At 43.4% G+C, this 25572-nt stretch overlaps 1 protein-coding gene across 4 annotated transcripts in view; it reads left to right on the top strand.

The window, feature by feature from the left end:
* ARL13B (ARF like GTPase 13B) overlaps window positions 1-25572 on the top strand; it is a 1122894-nt gene that overhangs the window by 165371 nt on the left and 931951 nt on the right. For all 4 annotated transcript variants that reach the window (XM_069637199.1, XM_069637198.1, XM_069637196.1 and 1 more), the window contains one exon: window positions 3475-3545. In XM_069637199.1, coding sequence (XP_069493300.1) covers window positions 3475-3545 — 71 coding nt within the window. The remainder of the gene's footprint in view (window positions 1-3474; window positions 3546-25572) is intronic.

The raw sequence follows: 25572 nt of genomic DNA, 5'->3' as shown, positions 1-25572 counted from the left end.
GTCAACTCCACGTTAGGCTATTGTAACAGTCTCTTGGCTGGTATTTCCACCACCAACATCAATAAATTAGAAATCTCACAGAATGGTGCGCTTCGGGCAGCATGTGGGCTGGGCAAGCTCCATCATATCTCCAAAGTGAGACTGGACCTACTCTGGCTTCCAGTGAAAAACAGGATTCTCCACAAATCATTGAGTTTAATCCACAAATGCCTTAATAGATATATGCCTAAATATCTTGCAGCTCGGCTCCTGAAGGCACCTGTAAAGAGAGTCCTGCAATCTAACAACACCCATCTCCTAAAACTCCCACGTTACAAACTCCAGAAATACGGGGGTGCCCTAAAATCTATCCCCATGTCCAATACATCTTAATAAAGCACAAAAAATGCACCCTTTTGACAATGGCGTATACTAGACCTACCCACCATGAGTATTGCACCCTGATGACCTAGACCCCTTTTGCCTTTTCCTGACTTATTTGTGTTTGTTTGTTTGTCTTGGTTTTTTGTGCGCTCTGGGGCGCTATATTTTTATTTTATTTATTTATTTGTAATGCGCCAAAGCCCACAGGCATCAGGGCGCACATCAGCACAAGGACATTTCAGAGGGCAGGACATAACACAAGGTACATTTCAGAAGAAACTTAAAGTTGACTCAGTTTTAAATTTTTAGATGCACTCAAAGTATGTTTGTTTGACCATTCTTCACAGTTCATAGAGAGCCGTTGGAGCAGTGAGTTTAAGGGATTTACCCCTCTTGGTTGAGGATGGATTCACCGAATGCATCCCTGCCAAATTTAACACACCAAAGCCCTGGCCTGCTGACTCCTGCAAGGCAACCCCCGGGCTATTGGAAGCATAGTCTGCTTTTTATGACCAGTGTTTGCCTCACAGATGCAGAAAATGGCATGGGGTTCATCGAGGGAAGGAAGTAAGGAGAGCATGAAGGGTGAGGTGGGGGTTGGATATCATGGGGCAGGCGGTGTGAGTGGGCATTGGGGCAGAGCACCCCCCCTTGGGGGATAAAGAGGTCAGTGGAGTTCAGGGGACGAGGGGGAAACGTGGGCCGTTGGGATAGGGATGGGGATGGGGTAAATGCTGCAGACAACAGGCTTTCAGGGGTGAACCCCAGTTATGAAACAGAGGCGGTGGGGAAGGGACAATAGGTGAATACGGCAGGAGACCCTGATGGAGCGGGATTCAGTAGATGGGATTAGACGGCACCTGGATTCAGCGCAGGGACATAGTCTTAACCAAGTTAGAATATTGTAATGCCCTCTACCTTGGCACCAGTCAATACAACCTAAAAAAGTTACGAACCTTTCAGAACAACGCACTTAGAGCAGCCACTAACTTCCCCAGATCACTCAACATCTCAGAGTTAAGACTCAAAACCCTATCACTCAACTTCAAATGCTTAAATAACCTAGCTCTGCTATACCTTTGTGACAACTTTAAACTAAATTCCTCTGATCAACCATCCAGATCCTCACAAGCCAACCGCCTTATTATCCCTAGGTTCAAGCTCCAAAAGGCTGGAGGCAGAAGCTTCCCCGTCCTAGCAGCTAAAACCTGGAACACTTTACCCCCACCCCCACCCTCAGAACTGAACCTTCATTCCACAAATTTAGAAACTATGGCAAAATTTGGCTTACTATGAACGTGGACTAATATTGGCTCCCTCTCTACTTTAAGCTCTATGTCTTATAAAGCTTATTGCCTACCTGTTGTAATGACTGTACTGTAAATCACATTTCTGAACAATGCTTATCCAATACTGACATTTATATAATGTCATATGCAATTTCATATATATATTTTTGCAACTGTAGCCAGCCAACTTCACATGTAAATATTGCCATATGTAAATATTGGCCTCATCACGAGTTGGGCGCTAGCGCCGGATCACAGGTTTGGCGGAACGATAAGTCCCAAATCCCCATTGGGCCCATTTGGGAATTTCCCATTCCCCATTGGGCCCAATGGGGAATTTTCGGTGCTATTACCGCCGGCAGTATTACTGCCGGCGGTAATAGCACCGAAAATAAGCAAAATCGGGGTGGATTTACCCCCAGCTGAGAGCTGGGGGTAAATCCGCCAAGCCCGTGATTTGGCGGACCCTTAAATGCGGCGGTAGTAGCGTTTCTACTGCATTTAAGGGTTACCGCCAAACTCGTGTTGAGGCAGTATATGTAATTGTAAATTTACACTATGCAAATGTAAATACCTTTCTTCCTATGTACCTGTAAGATATGTGCCCAGATGCCCCAAGGCTTGGCGCACTATATAAATAAATACAATACAATATAATAATCCAAAGTAAAGTTCGAGCAGTAACTTTAGGCTGCTTCTGTTATGATCAGTGACTTACGTCTGGAATCCTAAACACGTTGGTACTCACTGCATCCCAGTTTCTCTTTTATATACACATTGGGCCTCTGCGCTCCAACAATGCTTGCCCAGATACTTAAGAAATAAATAGTGGGTGTCCCTGTGCCGCCGGTTTGTCTGTTACATGCCTGACAGTGTACACATTCTATAAGGAAACACTTGTTATATGACTTCACTGACATCTCAACACAGAATGGTCTGTTCTGTGAATTCATCCATCATTTGTCCTTGGCCAAATACCATTTTTATGTATCTAATTTCTTAGTGAAATTGTGGAAAGATTCTGACCAATAGATTTCGTCCTCAGTAGTTTTATGTACACAAGTTGAAATCTAATTTCTCTGTAATCAGAAAACAAAAGTAAACCTATTGAATATGGATTAAGGGCATGTGTTCTGTTTATAACTCAGGCAGCCTCTATTTCATGCTCGTCTCTTAGGATACTTGTTAGTCTACTGAATCTCTATCTTATAAAACAATTGCAACATTGTCGTCCATATTTTGCGGATTAATCCCATCCTCATTACCAGGTCGGGAATAGTGGTTTTCTGCAGTATTGAAAAAAATAGAAAAGCGAAGTTGGAGTTACTAAAATATGGCATTGGAGCTTGTTTCCTACTGCTTGCTTTTCATGGACTGGTACCCTTCATGAAATGTATCTGTTCTGTATTTTACTGCAAACCCAGTCTGATGTGGCTCTGTCCCTCCATTGGTAGAGTATGAGACAAACCTTTTGGGCCTTCTCACTGAGACTTCACAAGATGTTTGTGTCCTTTGAAGCATTGTTACTGGGGCAAATACAGTATAATGTTACAAGAATTAACCTGTTAAGTTACCTTTGCTTGTTATCTGGAATGGCTATTTTTAGCTTTGGACGACATGCCCCTTTTCCCTCCCAAAATTGATTCATATTACTACCCTTGTACATTGAGTTTAATAATGTAAACCCATACAAGTGTGCTTTAGTACTAAAGTTTAATTTTGAGGCCACGTTTCAGAACATTTGTTATATTTACGTTATATACCAGGATAACCTCATGGAACTAGGCAACAAAGGTTTTATTATGATTTGTATTTTTTTCAGGAAGGTGACACTGGTGATGGTGGGTCTCGATAATGCTGGTAAAACTGCAACAGTACGGGGAATCCAAGGAGGTAAGTACTTCTTACATTATCTTTTTATGATTTGGGGGGAAGCATATGTAGAGGTAATCTGTTGCTGTTCTGGAGAAATCCGAAATCCAGTAATATAGCCCAGGCAGGTGCCTTTAGTTGTTTACCACAAAAAGAGCGGGGTGCAACTTCCTAAAAGTCCCAGACAGAGAGTACCGTAATGCGCCTGTTTGCCTGAAGCTCTGCTCTGTGGTCGACTGCTGTGAAAAGTGACCTGCTAAACACGGTATTATTCAACTTCAACAAGACCCATTTCTGGACAATTCCACTGACTTCTTGCCAGTGTGCTAACTTATTTTGTTTACTTATTTTGTTTAGAGCCTTCTATAAGCCAGAATCCGCTTGTTAACTGTATTTTGGAATAAGCACCGCCCCTTTTGGTATGTCGCTTTAAAAGTTGTTTTGCGCGTGCACCGAGAGAAGTACTGTGAAGTACCTCTTTGCCTCTTCGCCGAGGAGGCGAGGTGGAGAGGTGCTGTAACGGTACCGAGCAGATTTGCAGCACGTTTCATTCAGTGAGGACTCTCAAAATGGATATGCCGTCCAGGCTTGCCCCTCCAGAGATCACTAATGGGAAGAACATCTCATTCTCAATTTACCATGTCCGTACAGTAAGCCTTCCTTGTTCAACTCCTATGGCTGGCTCGCCACGGAAATATAATAAAAATCCGATTCACCCAGTTAAGTCTACAGACATCTGGTCGTTCTGTAAAGAGCGCCATACTTACAATATCCCTAGTGTGGAGAAAGCGAATCCAGCAATTCTGATGGGGGAATGGAGTCCCTTTTGCTGCCGTGACCAGACGTATTGCATGTATGTCACTTGTGTTGACTGTTATAAAAAAAATAGCGTTATCAAAACTACCACAACCTACCATTCATTTATCGCTGGCGTCCTGACACAACGTTGGCGAAAGTCAAATCATTGAAAATGTATCAAGTGACAGCATGCTTTTGAACAATGTTCCATCTACGGCGCAGAGGGAAGAGGTGAAGGGTTCCCAGTCGCCAGCACAAAGTGATGCAGCTATAATCGATTTGGATCTTGACCGTAATGGCTCAGGCTTTTCAGCCATTATGCTTCCTGATAATTTATCAGGATGTTCCCAGATGTCAGTTATTCAGGCTCTGACTCAAATATTTCATTTATTCCCCCGACTCCGTGGCGTCCGGTCACCCCACTAGGAAATGTGAGTATATTGCCTTCTACACCACCAAATGATAAACTCCTGGAGATGACTTTGCAGGCCATGAATATCGCCATTCATTCTCTGAGCAAGTTATGTGATTCATTAGATACTAAATTAAACCATCAAAGCACTGCAATTGAAAAAATACTTCTGGCAAAATGATGGTGGAATATTCCAAGGCCTTAAACCCGCTGCCACGAGGGTCATAGACCAAATGAGCATTGGGCGTATCTCTGTTGCTTGTCAATCCTCCTTTGATGAAATTTCCAGTAGTGACTGATAATCCCAATCTAGATAAACATCTGATGCCTGCACCTTTGGTATCATGCATTAGTAACATAATCTATGACATGTCTAATCCTACACAGCAGTTGAATTTAGGAGACAACGATCCGAGGATAATCCGTTTTGAAGTTGTAACAGAAGGAAAACAAAAAAATGCGTACACAATTTTTTTAAATCAAACAGGAAAAAGTAAAAAAAAACACTGAATAAGTTGACTAAAAATCAACCATTGCAAATTAACACTTCTACATCGAGATCGAAACAGTTTTTCAAAGCGATTCACCTGCCTAAAAAGAGAGTGTAATTGGCCTCCCAGGTGGTTACTAACAAATATAAGCTCCAATCACAAGCTAAAGCAAATACTACCAAACCGAGGAACATCAACTGGACTATGCTCTGTTGGATGACTTGGTCAAAGAGGTATCTTTGCAAAATGCTAATGTGCCTATTACTATTGAGGCACGTCCGGTTAAACCGCAAACATCTCTGCCGCCGTTGGATCATAACAAATCAAACGAGTTGAATTCTCGTGATTTCCATTGGCAAGAAATCCGAAAAGCTTTGGATGCATATATGGCAGGTTATCCTACAATGGTTCCTGTAGACCATATGAGAAAACGGCCAGTCTCCAATGGTTACTCCATCTAATAAGGTGACTGATCCATCTCCACAGGCAAAGATAATTCTAAATAGTCAAAGCCATGGGGCGCTGTTGCCTACAGCCCAATCTAAAATCTTAAGGGAGTCTGATGTACAAGAAACCGCACCTATTCCCATACGTCCAAACCCCTCATTACCTAGTAATGCGGAGTATGGTGCCCTGGACTCCAATATCCCTATAACCAGACATCCTCCGTTGAGTAACAGTAAAAATATGTCCCGCTCTGATTTATCACCAGAAACTTGCCGCCAAATTGAAATAGCACTATCAAAAATTGAAGGAAATGGTCGACCTCTGATTTCCACCTCGGGCGTAAAAGTTCATGAGTCAGTGATCTCTAAAACTTCAAAGACTCGACCTCCTAAACGTCCAGCTCCATACTCATTACTTCTAACCTGTCGATCTTTGCCCTATTCTCAATTTAAACTTAACCATAGCTTGGTGCTGGCAATATTCTCTGACCTACTAGAGCTCGAAGATATAAGCTCCCCTGACATCGAACTAGTGGAGTTTATGAATGATAAAACTTTAGCTGCTGTAAGACTATGGATGAAGTCAAGAGCCATTCAGAATATAATTTGGGCATCCAAAAAGGCCCTTTATGAATTAGGTTTTGTCCTCCCAGTTGAGATGGACCAAATTTCGGATCCCATCCCTGGTATACAAGTGGTCTGTTCTTCTATTCCATTTATCAACCTTCAACAGAGAGAAAAGGTGATTCAGCAAGACCCCAACTGTTCTCAATGCAAATGTGGTAACAACCAACATTAACTAGTAGTGGCAAATGAGCATAATGAAATTACTCTTTTGAGCTGGAACACTAGAGGATTTAATCATTTCCTTAATAGTGACCAAAGCCAAATTGGACAATTTGACATTGTGCTGTTCTAGGAGACATGGCTCTCTGTACCTCCATCCTGGGATAATCACGATGTCTTTATTGTCCCTGCAATAAATCTATTCAAGGGCAGTCCTCCTCTGGCATGCTGACTGCCATAAAAACAGATAGCAGTTTAAAAGCTGGATTTGGGCAGCCCCAAATAAGTATATGCCATTGGTCAAGGTATAGTTCCAAACAATTGTGTGTGCTGTGATTAATGTATATTGGAATCCGGTAGGAATTTCTGATGATTGCTTTATAAATGACATAAACACATTGCTAGATATAGTAGCATGTGATAAGTCAGTATCGCAAATCATATTAGCCTGTGATCTTAACCTCAATTGTTTGTGCGCTAATACAGCACATGACAAAAGTAGATTTTATCGTTGGAACCACTTGACCAAAACTCGTTGTATGCATATGCTAAATTGATCATATCATTCTGATATTGCCCCACACCCGATATGGAGTAGAGGGAATAGTGTAGCAATAGGTTTTTGCATTTTGTGTCACAGTCTGACCTAAGCGACCACAATATGCTTAAAATGAAATGGTCTGTTAATTGTGCAAATGTGAATTCTTCAAGTGACTATTGTAATAGCTATATAATTGTAAATCGGGGGTTAAATCACCTCTGATGGCCGGAGAGTGCTCTATGCCAATTTGATAACTATCTGGCTGAGTGTTCGTTGAAAAGTTCTAGCCGGCCCTGCAAAGTAGGAATTGCATACAGTGATACGATGCAACTCTTGCAACAAAAGGCATGGGAGTCCAAACGAAATCAAACCATCTGCACACATTTGATCATGAGGTAAAAACAAGGAAAACAGTTTATAGAGCACATCTAAAAGCTGCTTTATTCTATCCCTCTGGAATCAAAGATATTCTTATAAAAAAATAAGAAATATAGAAATTGGCACAAAAAAATCATAAGGCCCAGCTATATCAGCGTGATGGTGCAAATATGCTAACTGCTATTGCAACTAAAAATATGGCTAAAACTTGGTCCATTATAAATTACACCACACATGGAGCACAAATATTCAGCTAAGCAATGTCACTGAGGATAAGTGGATATCCCACTTTATTGAGCTTTATTCGCTCCCTAAAGGTTCTAGATCTCTAACATCTCTTGATATTCCTAAGAACTTCTACCTGATGTTTGATATGGATGACATTCTATTCCATAGTAACAAAGCTAGCAACTCGAAAGCTGCCTGTCCTAACGGCTTGTCCAATAATGCACTTAAACAGCACACAGAATGTTGGGCCTCGATTTTATTAAAAGAAATGTCAGCAATAAATCATTTGCAACAGTTACCTAAAACCTGGACTCACTCGATAACACTGCCAGTATAGAAAAAAGGTGATCGGCAGAGCCTATCTAGATATAGACCAATATCTCTCTTAGACGTGTCAGGTAAGATCTATTGCTGTCTACTAATGAAAGAATTAAATGTATGGTCAAAAAAATACCATCTAATAGATCCCTTTCAAGCGGGTTTCATTACTGGCTTTGGCACTATTCCAGAAATGTTGATTCTCAATGCAATTAAGTCCCAATTTGCTGCTCAGAAGCAATCTCTTTATTTAACATATATAGGCCCTCATTACAACCCAGGCATTAAGGGGTTAACAGCGCCGTAAAAGGTGGCGGCGCCGTTAAACCCTTAACACCTGATTACGAGGTCCCTTTGCGGGTGGCACTTTAACGCCTGCTTTTTGCAGGCGTTAAAAAAACAACCCGCAAAGGGACCTTGGTGCTAAGTACGGTGCCGCAATTTGCGGCACTGTACTTAGCGCCTTCCCCATTCCCATTGGGCCCTATGGGGCAAAAATGGGAATGGGGAAGGGCCATGGCGGCATGGGGAATTACCGCCCCGCCAACCTCGGAATGGGGCGGTAATTCCCCATTCCGCCATGGCGGAGTCGGTAAGTTACCGCCATGGACCATGGTGCTATTAGCACCATGGTCCAACGCCTGGGTCGTAATGAGGGCCATAGACTTCAGAGCGGTGTTCGACTCTATATTCTCGCAATTTGTTATTTGCCAAATTAAGAGCTTATCACTGCCCTCCATCTGTGCTTGAACTGATCATGCTTTTTCATTCTGAAACATCTATGCAAGTACGTTTAACACTTGATGGAAGACTTTCTTCCTTAATATCCACTGAGGTCTCAAACAAAGGTGTACCCTTGCTGCTTTTCTCTTTAATTTCTTTATTCTCGATATGGGTCCAATTTGTGTAGATACAATAGGCGATCCACCGAGTCTTAGTATGCAAAAAATAAATTACTTGCTATATGCAGATGATCTGATGTTGCTTTCACAAACACCAGTTGGTCTTCAAAGCATGTTACATTCCCTCGCCCACTATGCACAAGATAACAATCTCGTGATAAATACGGATAAAACACAGATTGTACTGTGTAAGAATAACAATAACTACAAATGTTCCAGCTTTAAGTGGACTCTTCAGGAAAGTGTATTAAAAATTGTTCCTCAATATAAGTACCTAGTAGTGCCATTTAACTGCAATAAAGTGGGTATGTATGAGATGGAATTAAAGGGCAAACTTCAAGGGTTGATATCGCAAGATAAATTACTTGCTTATAAATTTGGCAAATTCTCAAGTAAGCACATAATGATATCATACCAGCAAAAAGTAATACCTAACTTATTATATGGAGTAGAAACCATACTCCCAAAGAAGCGGAAGTTTTGGGATTTGTTAGAAGCAATATTTTGGAGACAAACTCTAAGGTTACCATCTTGTACACCGTTACCATTGATACGATTTGAATTGGGTTCTCTATCAATGTACTTGCAAGTTATTTGGAAGGTGTCTGCACTATTGAGGAAATATCTGTTAAATTTAGAAACACCTAATATCCTATGCATAGTAGCTTATCTTCTAAAATTGGAAAATGCCCTTCCAGTCAGCTGGTGCGAATTTATTTTTAATGCATTAGCGGATGCTTCGGTGACTGGAGATGTTGATCGACAATCCGGGTTGTGCAAAGATCAACATTTTCCAATATGACTGGCTCTACAGTAATTCTTTATGTATTGCACATCAGGATTTTGATGTATCTCTATTTGAGCATAAGAAATTTTAAATCTATGGCTGATTACTTAAATACCCATCTCCTCATATACGTATCCAATATATGAGATTTAGACTCAATCTTTGGCATACTCGAGAGATACTGTATCGGCGAAAGCAAATAGCCTCAAATCAGAATTATTGTCGTTAATGCCTAAATATTCAGCAACCTGAGACCTTACAACACCTCATTGTAGACTGTCCAACTTTATTATCAATGCGGCAGAGGCTTTATAGAGAACTGTTAGCTTGGACTAGTCTGTTGGATTCCAATGATTTATGGAAATTGATCTTTTCAAGTCCCAGATTGGCAATAAAGGTAGCAATAGTACACTTTCTTGAAGCAATTCTACCTGAGTCTGAAGGTTAAATATTGTTCGACTTTGTCTAACCCTTGTTACATGGAAATATCTTGTATATAGCATTCAAGGGTTTTTTTTCTTTTTTTTTTCTTCTTTTGTATATATTCTTTGGTTTAGTGCTAAGAAATTTGTATTCCCTTTTTAACTAATTTTGTTATTTTGAATTGTGGAATTGTGAAATATTGTTATTTATTACTGATATGCATTATATGTTATGTTGAGTTGACTGTATATTTGAAAAGTTGATTTTATCAACTAACCAAATAAAAAAAAAAAAAAAAAAAGTCCCTTTTCTTACAAGGAAAAACCTGGGAAAAGAACCCCCCCCGTGCCCCTATGCTAACTCAACTTAACACATAACCATTCAATGGTCAAGCCGTGTCTGGCTTGACCATTGAAACAGCCAAAACAGGTAAGGGTCAACTCCTGCTCTTTCTCCAGCAGCAGGGAATCCCACTGCTAATCCCTTGCCTTCTTCTGCAAACAATTTGGAAGCCCTAATTCAAAGTTCTACAGGGGCAGGGAGAACAGCAGACATTGGCCCCTTCAAGATCTGAAAGGTTTACAAATGTTTTTTTGGGGAAAGCGGCAGAATACTGTTTGTAGTACTGTTTTCAGAGACCTTGCTCCGCGACTGCCAGACTAAAACGCCTTTAGTCCAGTCACATCATGTCAGCAGACCAGCTTGCGGCCTCAGCCAATCAGGTAGCTGACACCTAGTCGTGAGGGATGAAAAGGGCCCTGGGTCCCCAGTCGGGAAATTGCAGAGATCGATTAAGAAAAGACTATGCAAGGAGGAAAGAGGGTGCAGTGAGAAGGCACCATGCCAGGAGGGGACAACTGAGGAGGAAGGGACACTTATTTTGAGAACGACATTGCTGTGATAGACACGAGTGAAAAGCGAAAGGAAGGGAAGGATCAGAGATGAGGGAAGACTTGGTAGGAGTTAAATCTGAGCAGGATCAAGAGGCAGTCAGTGATATTCTTCAAATAAAGTGTATTCAGGTATTTACAGGGTTGGGCAAATAAAGGAACAAAAGCAACATAAAACAATGTTCAACAGGTTGGCATCTCCTATTGTCCAACTTAATAAAGTTCCACAATTCCCACAGGTTAGCTTAGCCTTGATCTCAGCCTAATATTTTAATGAAACCCACAGGGTAAGTTCTCGTTGAACATTACAGTACTTGGCTTTGAAAATCTCAATCGGGGTCCTTCTGTAGAGAACAGTAGTTGCACAATAATTCACAGTGCTGGGGTTTGTGTTCCTGACACTTTATTTTTTTTCTTCCCTCCCTATTCTGCAGAATCTCATCATCTCCTCATCATGCCTATACTGGAAAACATTTCCCAAGGTCCCCTCAGGTGCATGTGATAGGCCTCTGGCAGTAAAGAGCTGTTTGGGCAGGCTGGAAAACCCCCTCAGAAGGTCCACCAGAAGATGGCAGACCTAGCCTCCTTTATATTGTTAACCACCTCCATGTCGCAGGCTCATCTGCACAACACCCCAACCTCTTCTACCCCCCTCACAATCTGCAATGATCTTGTTCCTGAGGGGGTCTCTCTTCCTCTTCTACCCTCTTCTTGTGATTTTCTCTAGTTTGTCTTTAGGTTTCCTACAATTTACTCATTCCTTTATGCCTTTCCCGTGATATTCCACCTCAATCCATTTTTGTCATTCTCCTTCCATTGCTTCACCTCTCTCCTGGTTACTTCTGCCACCTCCTCCTTACAACTCAAACTCTTTCCTTGGTGTTCTCTGCAGCCTGACTCTTGGTGTTCTCCCCTCTTCGTCTCTGCCTCTAACCTGCCTTCTTCTACCATAGTCCTTCCATCTTTTCTGTGTCACTCCATCCAGACCCAACATCAGAATGTGTACCTCCCCTGCTAGCCCATACCTTCAACTTACCAGGCATTATAGAGATTATGGTCCCAGAGGCTAAGAGGGTTCGGCAGGAAGACATCCTTCCGGGTTCTGCATCGAGACCTAAGTTAGGTCCTTTCCGGGTGTAGTGCACAACCACTCAGAGAGGTTCTTTCCTCGGATCTGCTGGTCGCATACTGCATTAGCGCCACAAGAAGACTGTACTTCCTGTATAAGGAAGGAGAACAAGATTTTCTTGCAAATGACTCATTTGAAAGCACTATGGATAAATTCTCCTTCAGGTCAGTCCTCCCTATTTGGACTTTAGGTATTTAGTAGAAATCATGACTTAGTGCCAGACCTTTGTTTGCCGCAGCCCACTACATATTCCTGCTTCTTGCCTACAGGGCCCATTAAGAACCTTCCTTGTCGCTCTGGGCTTGGTCTTTCCAGGTAAAAGATCTGAGATTTTTTTTCCTTTTTTCCTTTCAACGGTTTTATGACTAATATTCCCATGTTTATACCATGTCCCTTTCTCACTCTTAATACAGCTCCCGAATCTGCTATTCAAGATCTTGGTGGTGTGTGTCCCGTAGCACCCTGAGGGAACTTTCTGTCTGTCCAGTGTGTGGGGCTTTTCTTTTTTTCAAAGCCACAGAAGCTGACGGCCTCCTTGCTACCACAACCTCACCTCTCCCTTAATCTCTGTGCCTTGTATTTTTACTCCAAACAGCCACACTCAAGCTGAAGGGTCTGCCTCTTTTATAAACGTGACCGCTTCTGGGATGTGCTAATCATTAGCATGTGCACTTGCGGAAAGTAATGGTTGTGTAACATTGATTGGTTTATTTTAGTTTCCTGATTTATGACATCTGATAGTAATTTGACCATGTGGGACTGCTCTGGGACATGAGCCAAGCTGTCTGAGAGCTTTTCTGCCATGTTTAAACGGACCGTCTTGGTCGGCACACTGCCAGGTGGACTGCTCTTACTCCGCATTCCAAAGCACTACTGCAGCGACTTCTGTGCCAGCCTGTATGGTGCTGAACTAGGCACTGGAAGTCTTTCAGCTACTAAAAGTTGCATGACACACCAATGTCTCGTGGGCTGATGCGAGATGTAACACTAACACAATGTAGACTGCAGGGCAGCAACATGGATTATCTCTTTGGGCATCCCTTACAGGGTCCAGCAAGCTTAAGAATGTTCTTCATGACATTCCCCTGTCAAAGAGCTGGGGAATGGTGGGGTGGTTCATGGGATGCCCCCAAACAGCCGCTGGGATTAGCCTTATACCCTAGGTAGTGACACCTGGCTCTTGTCACCACCCCATACAGCACCCTTGGAAAGGCAAGGGGCTTCGTCACACAAGGAAAGGTTGCTGTTTTGAGAAGAAGGTTGAAGGCTACGTGGAGAGAGCATCAGAGGCAGGGAGAGGCTGGTGATGTAAGAGGGACTGCGGGAAAGGAAGGAGGAAAAAAGGTTATATTTGAGGCAGTTGGAGAAGCAAAAGGAATCCACGATGTCCCAGGGAAAAGAGGAAGGAACATGAGAGAGGAGAGAAACTGGGGCGGCAGGCCAACACCATTGAAGCCAGATGAAACGTGGCATGGGGTAGTGCACAATACAGGTAGTAATAAGGCCCAGCCGTAGCCAACCCAAGACAACTGAGAAGCTAACGGATGAACCGCAGTGCCACTGGGGCCCAAGTTAGGAAGAATGTAATGCATCTGAGGAGCTAGCGGATTAACCGCAGAGCCACTGGGGCCCAAGTTAGAAAGAAGGTAATGCAGCTGAGGAGCTAGCGGATGAACCGCAGAGCCACTGGGGCCCAAGTTAGAAAGAAGGTAATGCAGCTGACTGGCTTTAGAAGCCTGACTGGCCTGGTCTTCAGCCGGTGGAGTGCAGATCTAAGCACCCTTGAATAAGCAGATAAGTGTGGCTAGCCTCGCCTCTAGCCATAGAAAGAATGGATCTGCTGGAATAATTGGCAAGTTGACCAACAAAATGAAACTATACGCTTAATGATGGCGACCTACACCGAACCCACTATACAATGTCATGCTAGTAGGTAACTAGAAGATCGGATCTGGTGGACTTTGCAAGTTCACAAATGAAACTGAATAATACCTTCCCCGCATTCAAGAGCCATTGACTGCTGACCTAGAATCTCGTCTTCTGTACCTGATGCCACACAGATAACAGAGCCTGAAATAGGCTCTTACAAGTGATTTCTCTTGGCAGGGATTTATACCAATGGCCTGACAAGGAACCCGAGACTGTTGGGGAGAAATAAAACAGTCATCTGACCTATGTCTTCATCATTTTAGGTAGACAAAGTGATGTGCACACCAAATTCAAGGGATATCTCAAATGTAATGTGATTTGAAAAAGATCTCCGATTAATTTTTGGGTGCGGGGGAGAAAAATACAGCTTTGGCACTAAAAGCTGGAACTATAATACTCATATATCAAGTGTCCTATGGTGGTGGACACTCCAATCCCCTGCACACCTTCTCAGCTGAGCTAGGCAGTCAATAGTTAGTCTGTTAAATAACACATTCTTAGTGATACATGTTGCCAATGATATGCAGCGATTATATTGAATACAAAACAACTAATGAAAAAAACGTGTGAAAAACAACTAATACCAAAATAACTAAAGGAGGGGGGGTGAGTTTGGAGGGGTGAATCCTCCTGCCCCAAAACAACAAAAAATGAATCGGTTATTTTGGAATTAGTTATTTTGCATTCGTTTATTTTTTCATTTGTTATTATTTCATTAGTTATAATTGCATGTAACCGTTGCCAACAAATAATTCCAGTATTCATAGTTTATCAATATTTTGTATTACAAAAACAAGACATATAATGCTGTGTGTGTGGATGTGGGTATGGGTGTATATATATTTCTGAGGCTTGTGGATCTGCTTTGATCACATGGTATGCATAGGCCGACATCTAGTGGTAGTTGTGGAGTATTGCATCATTTGTTTTTCGAAACTCAAAAAGGGACGTCCACTGGCCATGTCAGTAATACCATCCCTAGTGTGACGTCCACTGTACCCATGGACCTTCACGCGTCGAAGTCCCTCTGATTTTTTTGTTCCGCCATCCTAGTCGGACATAAGTTGCAGAGTTCCTTCTTTCTGGCTAACACCTTTGATTATGCAAGTTTAAATGTATACTCTCTTTCTCTGCTTTCGACGGCCGTACCACCTCAAGATCTTCGGCGAAGGCTTTCGAGGACGGATTCATCGTCGACTACGTGTACCATCTCAACCAACTTTGACTGCAGCCTACCTAGGCTTCAGTGGGCCTTAGCCTTGCACAGTAGGGACTTTCTCTTCCATTGCCATCTTTCCATATTATGAAAAATACACCCTTTAAATGTTGCCCCTCCTGTAATAGGAAGTTTCCCTGGAAGGACTCACACAAGGTGTGTAACCTCTGTCTCCGCAGGAACCACCCCAAAAAACCTTGCAAGTATTGCAAACTATTTCGGCCAAAGACATTAAAGGACTGTAAAACAAAGTGCTGGGCCCATCACACCATGCAGGCCGAAGCCGCTATGGACATGGAGGGAGCATCCAGCGATGGCAGCATCAGCATCCTAAGTGATGCCGAGGGCGATTAGGACAAGGCAGTTTTCTGCGTGCGAGCCCCTGATTCCATCAGGCGGGACGGCAATCCTGCTACTCAAGCACCCACACTGCACGCCACACAAAGCACGCACCCCACGGCCGGCAGTTGACCGTCGACTGCTAAGGCACACGCAGTGTCGAGGGGAAGGTCCTCAGAATCCATGCCCTCTGGGCCATCGTGTTTGCCGCATGACAAGCCCCCAAAACAGATGTTGAAGTCTGTTCCCGACACTCCGAATAAACCTGACAAACTCTAGGGTACCAGAGAACGTGTGTCGAAAGATGCTTCGATGACCCTTTCTAGCAACTCCAAGATGAGAGAGCTTATTAAAAAACATGTCCTGGACACTCTCCTAAAATCCAAAACGTTGAAAGTCAAAATCTTCCATGCCCCTAGCCTCTGTACCCTCTAGGACCCTTCTATCTCCAGGGACATCCTTGTCCGCAGCATAAACAACACTCTCCATCAAAGATTATCTATACCCCTGTTCCCTCAGGTTTTCCTAGCTCCATCCAATGGATCCCAGAACAATTTGACAAAATTATGCGAAGAATGTCATGTTTCGTAGACTTCTTTGAACAGCCTGATCAACTTTCAAAACTTCAAGTGCCCCCTCAAAGGGAGGCAGCTAAAGACCAACCTGCTGCCAAAAGACCACAAATAGATACCGTTCAGCCCAGCACTAATCTATTATATTGACACTTCAGGCTCTCGTGATCCTGGCTCTCAAGGGGACCAATATGATCAGAACCAGTATTATGATGACGACGAACATGATGTCTACATCATACAATCCCCAGATCATCATGACCAGCCCGTGGCTGACTCCCCTGTAGATAATCAGCTACAGTACAATGAGCTCCTCCTAAGTGCTGCTGAACATTTCAAGATGGACACACAATCAGCACAGGTGGATAAAGACTTTGGAGAAGACATCCTTGGGGATAAAAAGTCTGCGGCAGTTTATACTCCTCTGCCAGTCTATTCAAAGGTGCATTCAGCCTTCTCTTCTCACCCCCAATCTTATTAGGGCATGTTAACCCCCTTATTGAGAAGATGTTCAGGCCAGCCCCCTATGACCCATTATACATCAGAGGCCAATTAAAGCCTGACTCTCTCGTTGTTACCACCACCGGGAAAAGAGCGGCAACGCTCTTTGCCTCTGCTGAGGCAACTCCTGATATAGAGAGCTAAAAGATGTATACACTGGGCAGGAAAGTAGCTTCCTCGGCTGTATACCAAGTAAGAATCGCAAATAACACCACTCTTATGGCAAGTTACAACTGCCATAAGTGGGACGAGATGCTACAACAAATTGAAACCGTCCCAGAGCCTTTTAAATCACAACTCTTGAGTACAGTGACTAAGGAAAAGCAGGTGGCCAACTGCATCCTGAAGAATAACCTGGGTGCAGCACATAATGCAGGCCGTATAATAGCAGGGGGCACTCTTATTAAACGCCATGTCTGGTTAAGACAATCCAGCTTTAAATTGGAAACTCAAGCCACCCTACTCAAAATGCAAATTGAGCCGAATGCTTTATTTGGGAAACCGGTGAAGAACGCACTTAAAAGTGCTAAAGAAGAGTATGACACCTTTTAAGTCCCTTGGACAACTTACTAACAAGCCTTTTGTTCGAAGGGGTGCATTCAACACACCCCGATTTCGATGACAACATTCTCAACGCTCCTCTAGCTATAGTCAGAGTGGAAAAACGTCATCTTGGGGTTCCTCGCAGGGGCAATCCTCCCCTCAACATTTTCAAAGGGTCCATAGAAGGTCTAGGAGTAGAGGCAGAGCCTCCTCAACAAGAGGCTCCACCCCACCGAAACAATGACGACCCCCACCAAGTCCCCTCCCATGTCTCTCCAGTAGGAGGATGCATTTCTCAATCTACCCACACATGGGAAGAGGATCGCGTCAGACAAGTAGGTATTGTCCACCGTGGCAGGGGGCTAATGAATACAGCTCATATAGAAGCCACCCAACCTTGTAATGAGTAAATGTACTCACCATCTAATTCGATATACACCTTTTAGTTCAGAGTTGCTTGGATCAGATTTCTGTATATCTGTCCTTTTAAATATTCAAGATAATCCAAGGTGTCTTCTCAAAAGATCAGGATAAGAATCGCTGATCTGTGGCCATAGATCTAGGTCACATTGGTCACTGTATTGTACATTCTGTTCTGCTATTTCTTACCATGTCATTCTGCATCGCGCGGTCACCAGACAAGGCTGCCTCGGTGCACACGAGTAGCTCAAGATGGCTGCTATCTATACTACGTCATTGATGTCTGACACGGTAGAGTCATATCGGCAATGTCAACAATGTTTTTTTCACATAGTGTGCTCGCGTGTGAAAGCCAGTAACTATGCAATCTATAATGTGAGAAAAATATAAAAACCGAGTGTCTGCATTTAGATGTAGGATGTTCATTAAAATGCAATATTAAATACAATTGGTGCTTATAGATGTTACCATAGCTTGTAGTAAAAATATTTGTATTTTACATGCGCATGTTATGTTAATAATACTGTGGCATGTTCTTCCAGGTAAAAAGTGCTATTGATCAGTTAAGTGGATATGGGATCCAAAAGGTCAAGCTATCTATGTGTCAGATTGATGATTCCTAATTCCAAACGATTTGTCAGATTGGTGCTAGTAGATGGGACATGGTCCAGCTGAGATGGTATGCATATTGTCCATCATCTTTTGATCCTCAGCCTATAGTTGTCTATTGTAAGTCAACTAGGTGCTCAACCATTAATCTGTCCAAATTCAATGTTGCACCAAGATCCAACTATGTAACAGTGTCAATGGGTATTCACAATAGTTTTACCACACGCGTGGTCACACATGGGTGCATTTCTCGACTTCTTGATTTGACACAAAAGTGAATCAGCCTCGGTATGTTTCTCTGTTTATCCATCATTTGTTTAGGATTCTAGTTAGAATATCTGTATGATGCATATATGTGCCCTCTACATACTTTGTTCTTAATAGCTCTTTATACCATACAGGTGTCTGACAATCAGTTTCAATACATAGTTATTACCATGTGTGTAATTCTCAGAGCTACATGAGATTTATAAGAACGTTTTTTGAGAAAGTTCTTCATTCAACCCAGTGGGATCCATGGAATCTAAGTGGCTATTAAAGTGGTAGGATTTTCTCCTCTTGCACTTGTTCTAGCAACCTCTAGAACCACACATTTTAGCTGCGCTATGGCGTGTCCCATTGCAGTGTAATGTCTAGCCACTGGTGACGTTTGGTTTGGTTATTATTTCTGATATTGGACTTGTGCTCGGTTATCCTTTCTTTTATTTTTGTAATGGTTTGGGCCCCATAGAATTTACTGTATGGGCAGATTAACCCGTAGAACATGTTTAGAGTCTCGTGGCATGAGGCAATGTTCTTGAGTGCATTTTTTTGTCCTGTGCATTTATGTTTAATATAGTTAGCTTTTTGCACATTGTTGAAGTGACTGTAATGGAGGCGTGGAAATGTGCCGTATTTAGGTTTACTCAATTGCATTTGTCCAGTTGACTCTGCTCTGTCAGCTTTTACTAAATTATCTCTTAGGTTTCTACCTATTCTGTATGTTGCCATGAGTGCTTTCGGAAACAATTTTTTTAGTTGTGGGTCCAATACAATAATTTTCCAATTTTTCTTAATAATTCTGTTAATTTGCACACTCTCTCTAGTATTTCATTGGCTGCCACTTTATCCATTTTAGGTTGTAATAAGATTTTCCTATTCAGTGTGTCACTCCCCTCTTTTGACTTCTCTAGAATTTGCTCAGGATACTCTTTCCTTAAATCTATCAGTGATCGCATTTGCTGCACTTTCATGTACCTCCTTGTCAGATACAATGCGTCTGATCCTCATATATTGACTAAGAGGTAAATTTGTCCTGTTTGCTTACGGTATACAGAAGTGAAGAGTCTGTTTTCTGCAAGGGTGATTTCAACATCTAGTAAGTGGATAGTTGCTCCCATCTCTAGTGTAAATTGAATTCTGCGACGTGTGAGAAACCAAAGGTTGTCTCATCTGCTAGTCCCTAGGGATCTCTCTCTCGGGTGGCCAGGGCACGGCCATTGCCTTTGGATCCAGACCTTGCAGGTGGAACAGTGTGGGAGAATCACCTGGGTGAATGGTCTTCGGCGAGTGGGGGTGTGGCAGGCGTTCGTGAGACACGGTATTCATCCCTTTCCCATAACCATATCCCTCCCATTTCATGGGATTCTCCGATGTCCCAACTCCCCCCCCACCCTCCCCAACCCCCACATTTCCACACACATACTGGGCTGAGGAAGAGGGCGACTGAGAGTAAACATGCTAACTTGCACATCACATTGAACATGTCCCGCTAATTGGGTCAGGCAAAGTCAGGCACTTGACTCTTAAGTGCATACATCTGATACCAATTAGCTCTCCGAACCTAGAGACACACTCGGAGCAAGTTGGAACAGGAGTAAGAGCAGAACTTCTGGGGCGAAGGTAAACCTACTGGAGCAGAGTGACGGACCGAGGGACGAGAGCAACGGGTCGATAAACCCAGGAGTACCCTGCAGGAGGTTGTTGCCTCCTAAAGGCAGCGAATGACACGTGAAGAAGGCGGAATACCAAACAAGAAGACTGCATTGTGTTTCGAGGAAGACGAGGAAGAAACGCACAAAGCCGGTGAGTTGGCAAGCGACCTGAGAGACCGGTGTGTGCTGAAGAAAGATTGAAATGGCAACAATATATTGCATACTTGACTGCATGCGTGGAAAAGCAGACCTGCGAATGATCAGCTGGAAGGTCAGTGATACTGAGTGAAAGGTGAAAAGTTGGTGCAGATAAAGTGAATGAACTGTAAAGCAAGTTAATTGAAGTTGACCCTGAGGCGAGGGGAAAGGGAAAAGGTGAACGTTGAACTTTAGTGTCATGATGAAGTGAACTACCCAGACCAGGAAGCACTTGGGTAAATAACTAAACAGTGTGAATTGCAAACTGGAAAAGTCGAAGTGGCCCTGCAGAGGTTTTCTAGAAAGGAAGCCACACACACTTGAAACTCTTCGACATCAGAAATCAGTCAAGCCCAACTGAGGGACACTGAAGGTGAAATAATTTATGGAAGGGAACCCCTAAAAAAGGTGAATCAAGCTTGAGGAAGGTTACCCCTGCAAGTGTGTTTCGTTTTGCTGTGAAAGTTCTGAGCCAGATTGAGGGAGGCCTATTGAGAACTTTTGCTTTAAGAGGTCTGAGCACGGCAGAGGGGGACCGGTGTGAACTGTTTTGTGAACTGTGTGTTAGAAGTTGGAACGTAAATTTAACGTGGAAGGCCAGTCGGCCCTCGATTCACGTTTTGAACGGCCTTTTATGTTTAGAGTCTGAGGGGGTCATCTTGCCTACAGGAACCGCCTTACTACGTGCTGTCCAACGTGGGGAGGAAAGCTCACTCCACCACATTTATTCCTTATATTTGAACACTGACTTTAATTTGCAAACATATTCCCCCTTTCACATTTGTTGTATAAGATATAGGGCATGCATTAGGTTTTGTTAGTATAGGCCAATTTGATTTGACAGAGACTGACTAGGACTGTTTTATTTATTATTTGATGGTCGGGACTACTCCCATTTTAGCTATAGGGCAAAGTAGGAGTTTCTCCAACCCCCTTGAAACTTCAATAAAGGTTTTACAAATTGTATACTTTGTGTCAGTGTCATACCTGTGATACCATGCCTCCCTTACAGATGGCAGGAGTTCAGATATGTCAAGAAGTTTTCAAGTGCCATCCGCAGGCTTTTCCAAATGGTGAAAATGTCATCCATATATCTCTTCATACTACTAGGTTATCAGCCCATTCTTTCTGTTCCAAAATATGTTTTGTCTCAAAGGCATACATAAATAGGTTTGTGTAGGAGGGTGGCATCGCTGAGTGCATCGATGTGCCTGAGATTTGGACACAGTATGTCTTATTAAAGCGAAAGTAGCTATTATATAGTATGACTGCTGACCTGGAATCTCCTCTGCTGTATCCGAGCCCAAAAGGTCTCCTCATGCCACATGGATAACAGAGCCTGTAATGGGCTCTTACAAGTGATTGCTCTTGGCAGGGATCTATAACAATGGTCTGACAAAGTAACCGAGACTGATGGGGAGAAATAAACAGTCATCTGACCTATGTCTTCATTGTTTTAGGTTCCAGAAATCTTCTAGTGTGGCAAACTGTCTTAAGAATTTTAAGTGACTTGTTATTATTTTGTTATTATGGTATTTATTGAGCGTGGACCTAGCTTCGGAAGCATCGCAGTGCTTTACAATCGTAAGAGGAAAACAAACCATGAGGGAAGCAGAGAAAAGGGAGCAGGGGATTGCAGGCAGTTGGTAGCAAGAGATCTACATTCAACCAGGGGAGGAACCCATGAGGAGCAGGTAGGGAGCAGATGGGTTGTGGACCTTGGTGCTGCAGAGGACCCAATCCTTGAAGAGGAAGGTCCTGAGCTCTTTTCTGAACTGTAGAAGCGATGGGGCTAGTCTAATGTTGACAGGGAGGAGGTTTCAGGATTTTACAGCATAGATAGAGAAGGCCTGTCTTCTGTTTCATCCCTTCCTGCACCAGCAGAGTTCAAGTCTGCACATGATTTTACTTCTGGTGGATCGCAGACCTCCAGAGATTCTAAGTTTCTCAGTGAGTTAGCTTGGGGACTTCAGGGTAACAGGCTTATAGATAATGTAACAGGATTTGAAGATGATACGCGCTTCCCTTGCAGCAGGAGCCAGTGCAGTTCGAACAGGTGATGTGGTCAAATTTGCAGTCTCCTTTGAGCCGTGCTGCTGTATGCAGGACACATCTGGAGGGTGCCAGGGTAGTTGCCGGAAGGCCTTCCAAAATAGCATTGGCACCATCCAGGTAGAAGAGGATAAAGGCTTGGACTTAGGATCTTAAGTTGTTTTCTGTGATGAATGGCTTGATTTTCCATAGAAAAAAAAATATGTACCAAGCCTTTTGTGTCGTCCTTGCTATGTGTGTTTGAAGGTCACATGTGTGCCGATATTGAACCCAAAGGACTTGGTGCAGGTGACTAGCTGCGATGTGAAGCCCTCAAGGTTCATAGCATTTAGCCGGGTCTGTATGTCAGGGTGTTCGGTGGGGTTGGTCAGCAGAAGGAATTCAGTCTTGGGGGGATGGAATGGGGTGGATCAATGTGAGGCAGGCCTTAAGCCTGTGGATAGCTTCGAGGAGGATATTTTAAGGTAGATCTGCATGTAATCTGCATATTAGTGGTTGTTGATGTTGTGTGGAGCGAGATAGTTCTGAGCAGTTCCATGTAAAGATTGAAGATCACAGGGGACAGGATAGGTCCTTGCGGGACTCCATAGGTGATTGGCAGAGTTAGTGATCTGGAGGAATCAATTTGTATGAACTTTTGCCGATTAGCAAGGTAGGATTTGAACCAGCTGAGGACAATCTCGCTGATCCCCATTCGACGATGTAGACTGTCAGTGAGTGTCTGATGGTCTACTGTGTCAAATGCTGCTGAGAGGTCAAACAGAACCAGAAGGCCATCATCGAGGATTTGAATGGCATTGTCGATCACTTTGTTGGTAGCTGTTTCGGTGCTGCATCTGGATCTCAAGCTAGATTAGTAGGACTGAAAGCGTTTTTTTCCTTTGTGTTGAAAGTTTTCCTCACAAACGTTTATTTATTTTGGCTGAAGTTATTTTACCATACCAATGAATGGCCCAAAATATAGTGAATTCTCCTTGCACTTGTCTGTTTACTTCCCACACTGTGATTTATCCAGAACAGTTGTCCTTTCACCAAACCTTCTTTTTTTTGGTAAGACTAAAACTCTTATCATTTGAACCTTCATACCAACCACACGTTTTGTGTTGTTCCCTCACTTTTTAACAGTCACATTATCCACCCATCTCCCATCAAGCAATTATCCGCTGTACCATAATGAATATTACAGCATGTACCACCTGATTCTGAGTTTATCATGGGGATGAAGGAGTGCCAGACAGATACTGGACTTCCGGTTTATATCTTTGGGCTTAGCATGCGCTCTGTTGAAAACAGCTGGGCTACCTCTTTGTCTTCTATCTCTGCAGTGAAATGTGCTGGAGTATTAGAGACATACAGTAAGGCCAGAAAGTCTTTCCGCCATCTGGCACAAAGAAGCGTTGCATGGCTTGTGTGCACCTACATCTGAGGTATATTATCAGGAGTATAATTATCTTGATGAACATACTGGTTATCCGTGCAGTGATGTATGTGCACCTCAAGAGTGGTAGACACTTAAGAATGAGATGAGTATGAGAACTTCATGGCACCTAAAGCTGACATATCAACAGCTCCTCCTAGGACATCTCCATATTTCAATGGATTGCATGCTCCCACAGCTTCCTCACCTGGATAGATATCCTGTAGCAGCAGCTGTTCTCGGAAAAGCTTGACAGTGGGCGTAATGTGACTAGACGGCATCTCCTTGGCTCTTGAGCTCCTCAGCTGCCAGCGCTCCTAGACTCCGGATATGACGTCAGTGGTTGTCCTCATAGTACACATTATTCCACCACCTCTTTTACTGTTCTGCGTATGCTAGGTCCGCTGCACTGGAACGCAATATCAACATTTTTCATACCCCAGTATGTTAAACGCCAAACTGTTGGGTCTCAAACGCTGGTGAGACTGCATCTCCAAGATGTCCATCATCAACCCACACAGTTTGTGTGTGGTGTCTAGGTGTGGACCATGACATGAAGCATTCTGGCTTGTGTCAGTTAATGAACCTGAAGGTCTTAAGGTAACACTGGGCAAAGTTGGCGTTAGGATGGCCCCCATCTTAATCAGCAGCTCGATTGGCCCCTACATCTTTGGGTGCTGACACTGAAGGGCCAACCCGTTAGGATGAGGAGGCAGGCACCATAAAAATCTAAGAAGACGTCATACTCTTGCAGTGAATTCCATCAGTCCTCTTCACTCAAGAAAAAGAAGCGTAGGCACAGACAAGTCAACATCAACTGGAGGGGTGAGTTAGATCAATTCAAGGAGCATCTCAGTAAGAATGGAAGGAGTTCAAAATGCAGAGAAATGATTTGTTTGCCACGGCTATGCATGGTACGTGTTCGGCTGAACCACAGATGTATATGCACAAGGGAGCCAGTAGGAATGTGTCGGAGGTGGGTTACATACACTCGAGCTCCGCCCCCTCAAAACCAAAGAGGTTGAGTTCATCTGTTACTGCTGGGGGGGGCGCTGGTGCATCAATGTCAACTACCGTGACCATGTCATCCTCTCTGAGCATTCCACGGGAATTGAGCTATGTCCCAGAGTCGAGGGCTAAGTTCTTTTAGTCAATGGATTAAATATCCAATGAAGGGTGATGCTATTAAAGCACACAAATGCACAATTTTGTAAAATTTTCTAGAAGGTAGTATTGGCTCTTGGCCTCGGAACCCAGTTGAAGCCGTTGTTTCAATGTGAACTATTGGATATTCTCGACAACTGTCCGCAGTCGGAGATGGCGCCACCATGTCGTGCAGCCCTTACGCATCCGGTTATGGCATTGTGGCAGTACCGTGTTCAATTCTGGTGGGCGTCGTAGAACTCACCAAGAAGTAGAAAACCCTGCATAGGCGGACTGACCTTTCCCATCTGCGCAACCGAGACCCGAAGGCATAGTAGTTCAGGCAGTGACGGTCAACTCAAGCCGCCCCATGAATAGAGACTTGAAAAAGGCAGGCGCCTCAGCAAAAAAAAATCTTCACTTATGGAAGCATGACCCAAAAGGTGGCGAATTCCTCCTTCGCGCTTGTGAAATTCTCTCCTGTGCTGTGGACTATGGTGTCTGGAGCATCTGCACACCTATCATAGAGATTAGAGATGGCTTTTTGGACATTGTGAATGGCATTAAAGAAGCAGACTGCCAGGTTGTTCAGGCTGGTTTGGAAGCAGCAGATTGCATCTCGAGATCTGTGGGGATATTAACGGTTCTCTGATAGGTGGGATTCTCG

The sequence above is a fragment of the Ambystoma mexicanum genome, chromosome 7p (genome assembly GCF_040938575.1).
Source record: "Ambystoma mexicanum isolate Mex_15411 chromosome 7p, UKY_AmexF1_1, whole genome shotgun sequence".
Classification (NCBI taxonomy): Eukaryota; Metazoa; Chordata; class Amphibia; order Caudata; family Ambystomatidae; genus Ambystoma; species Ambystoma mexicanum.
This window is presented reverse-complemented; position numbering and strand designations above follow the sequence as displayed.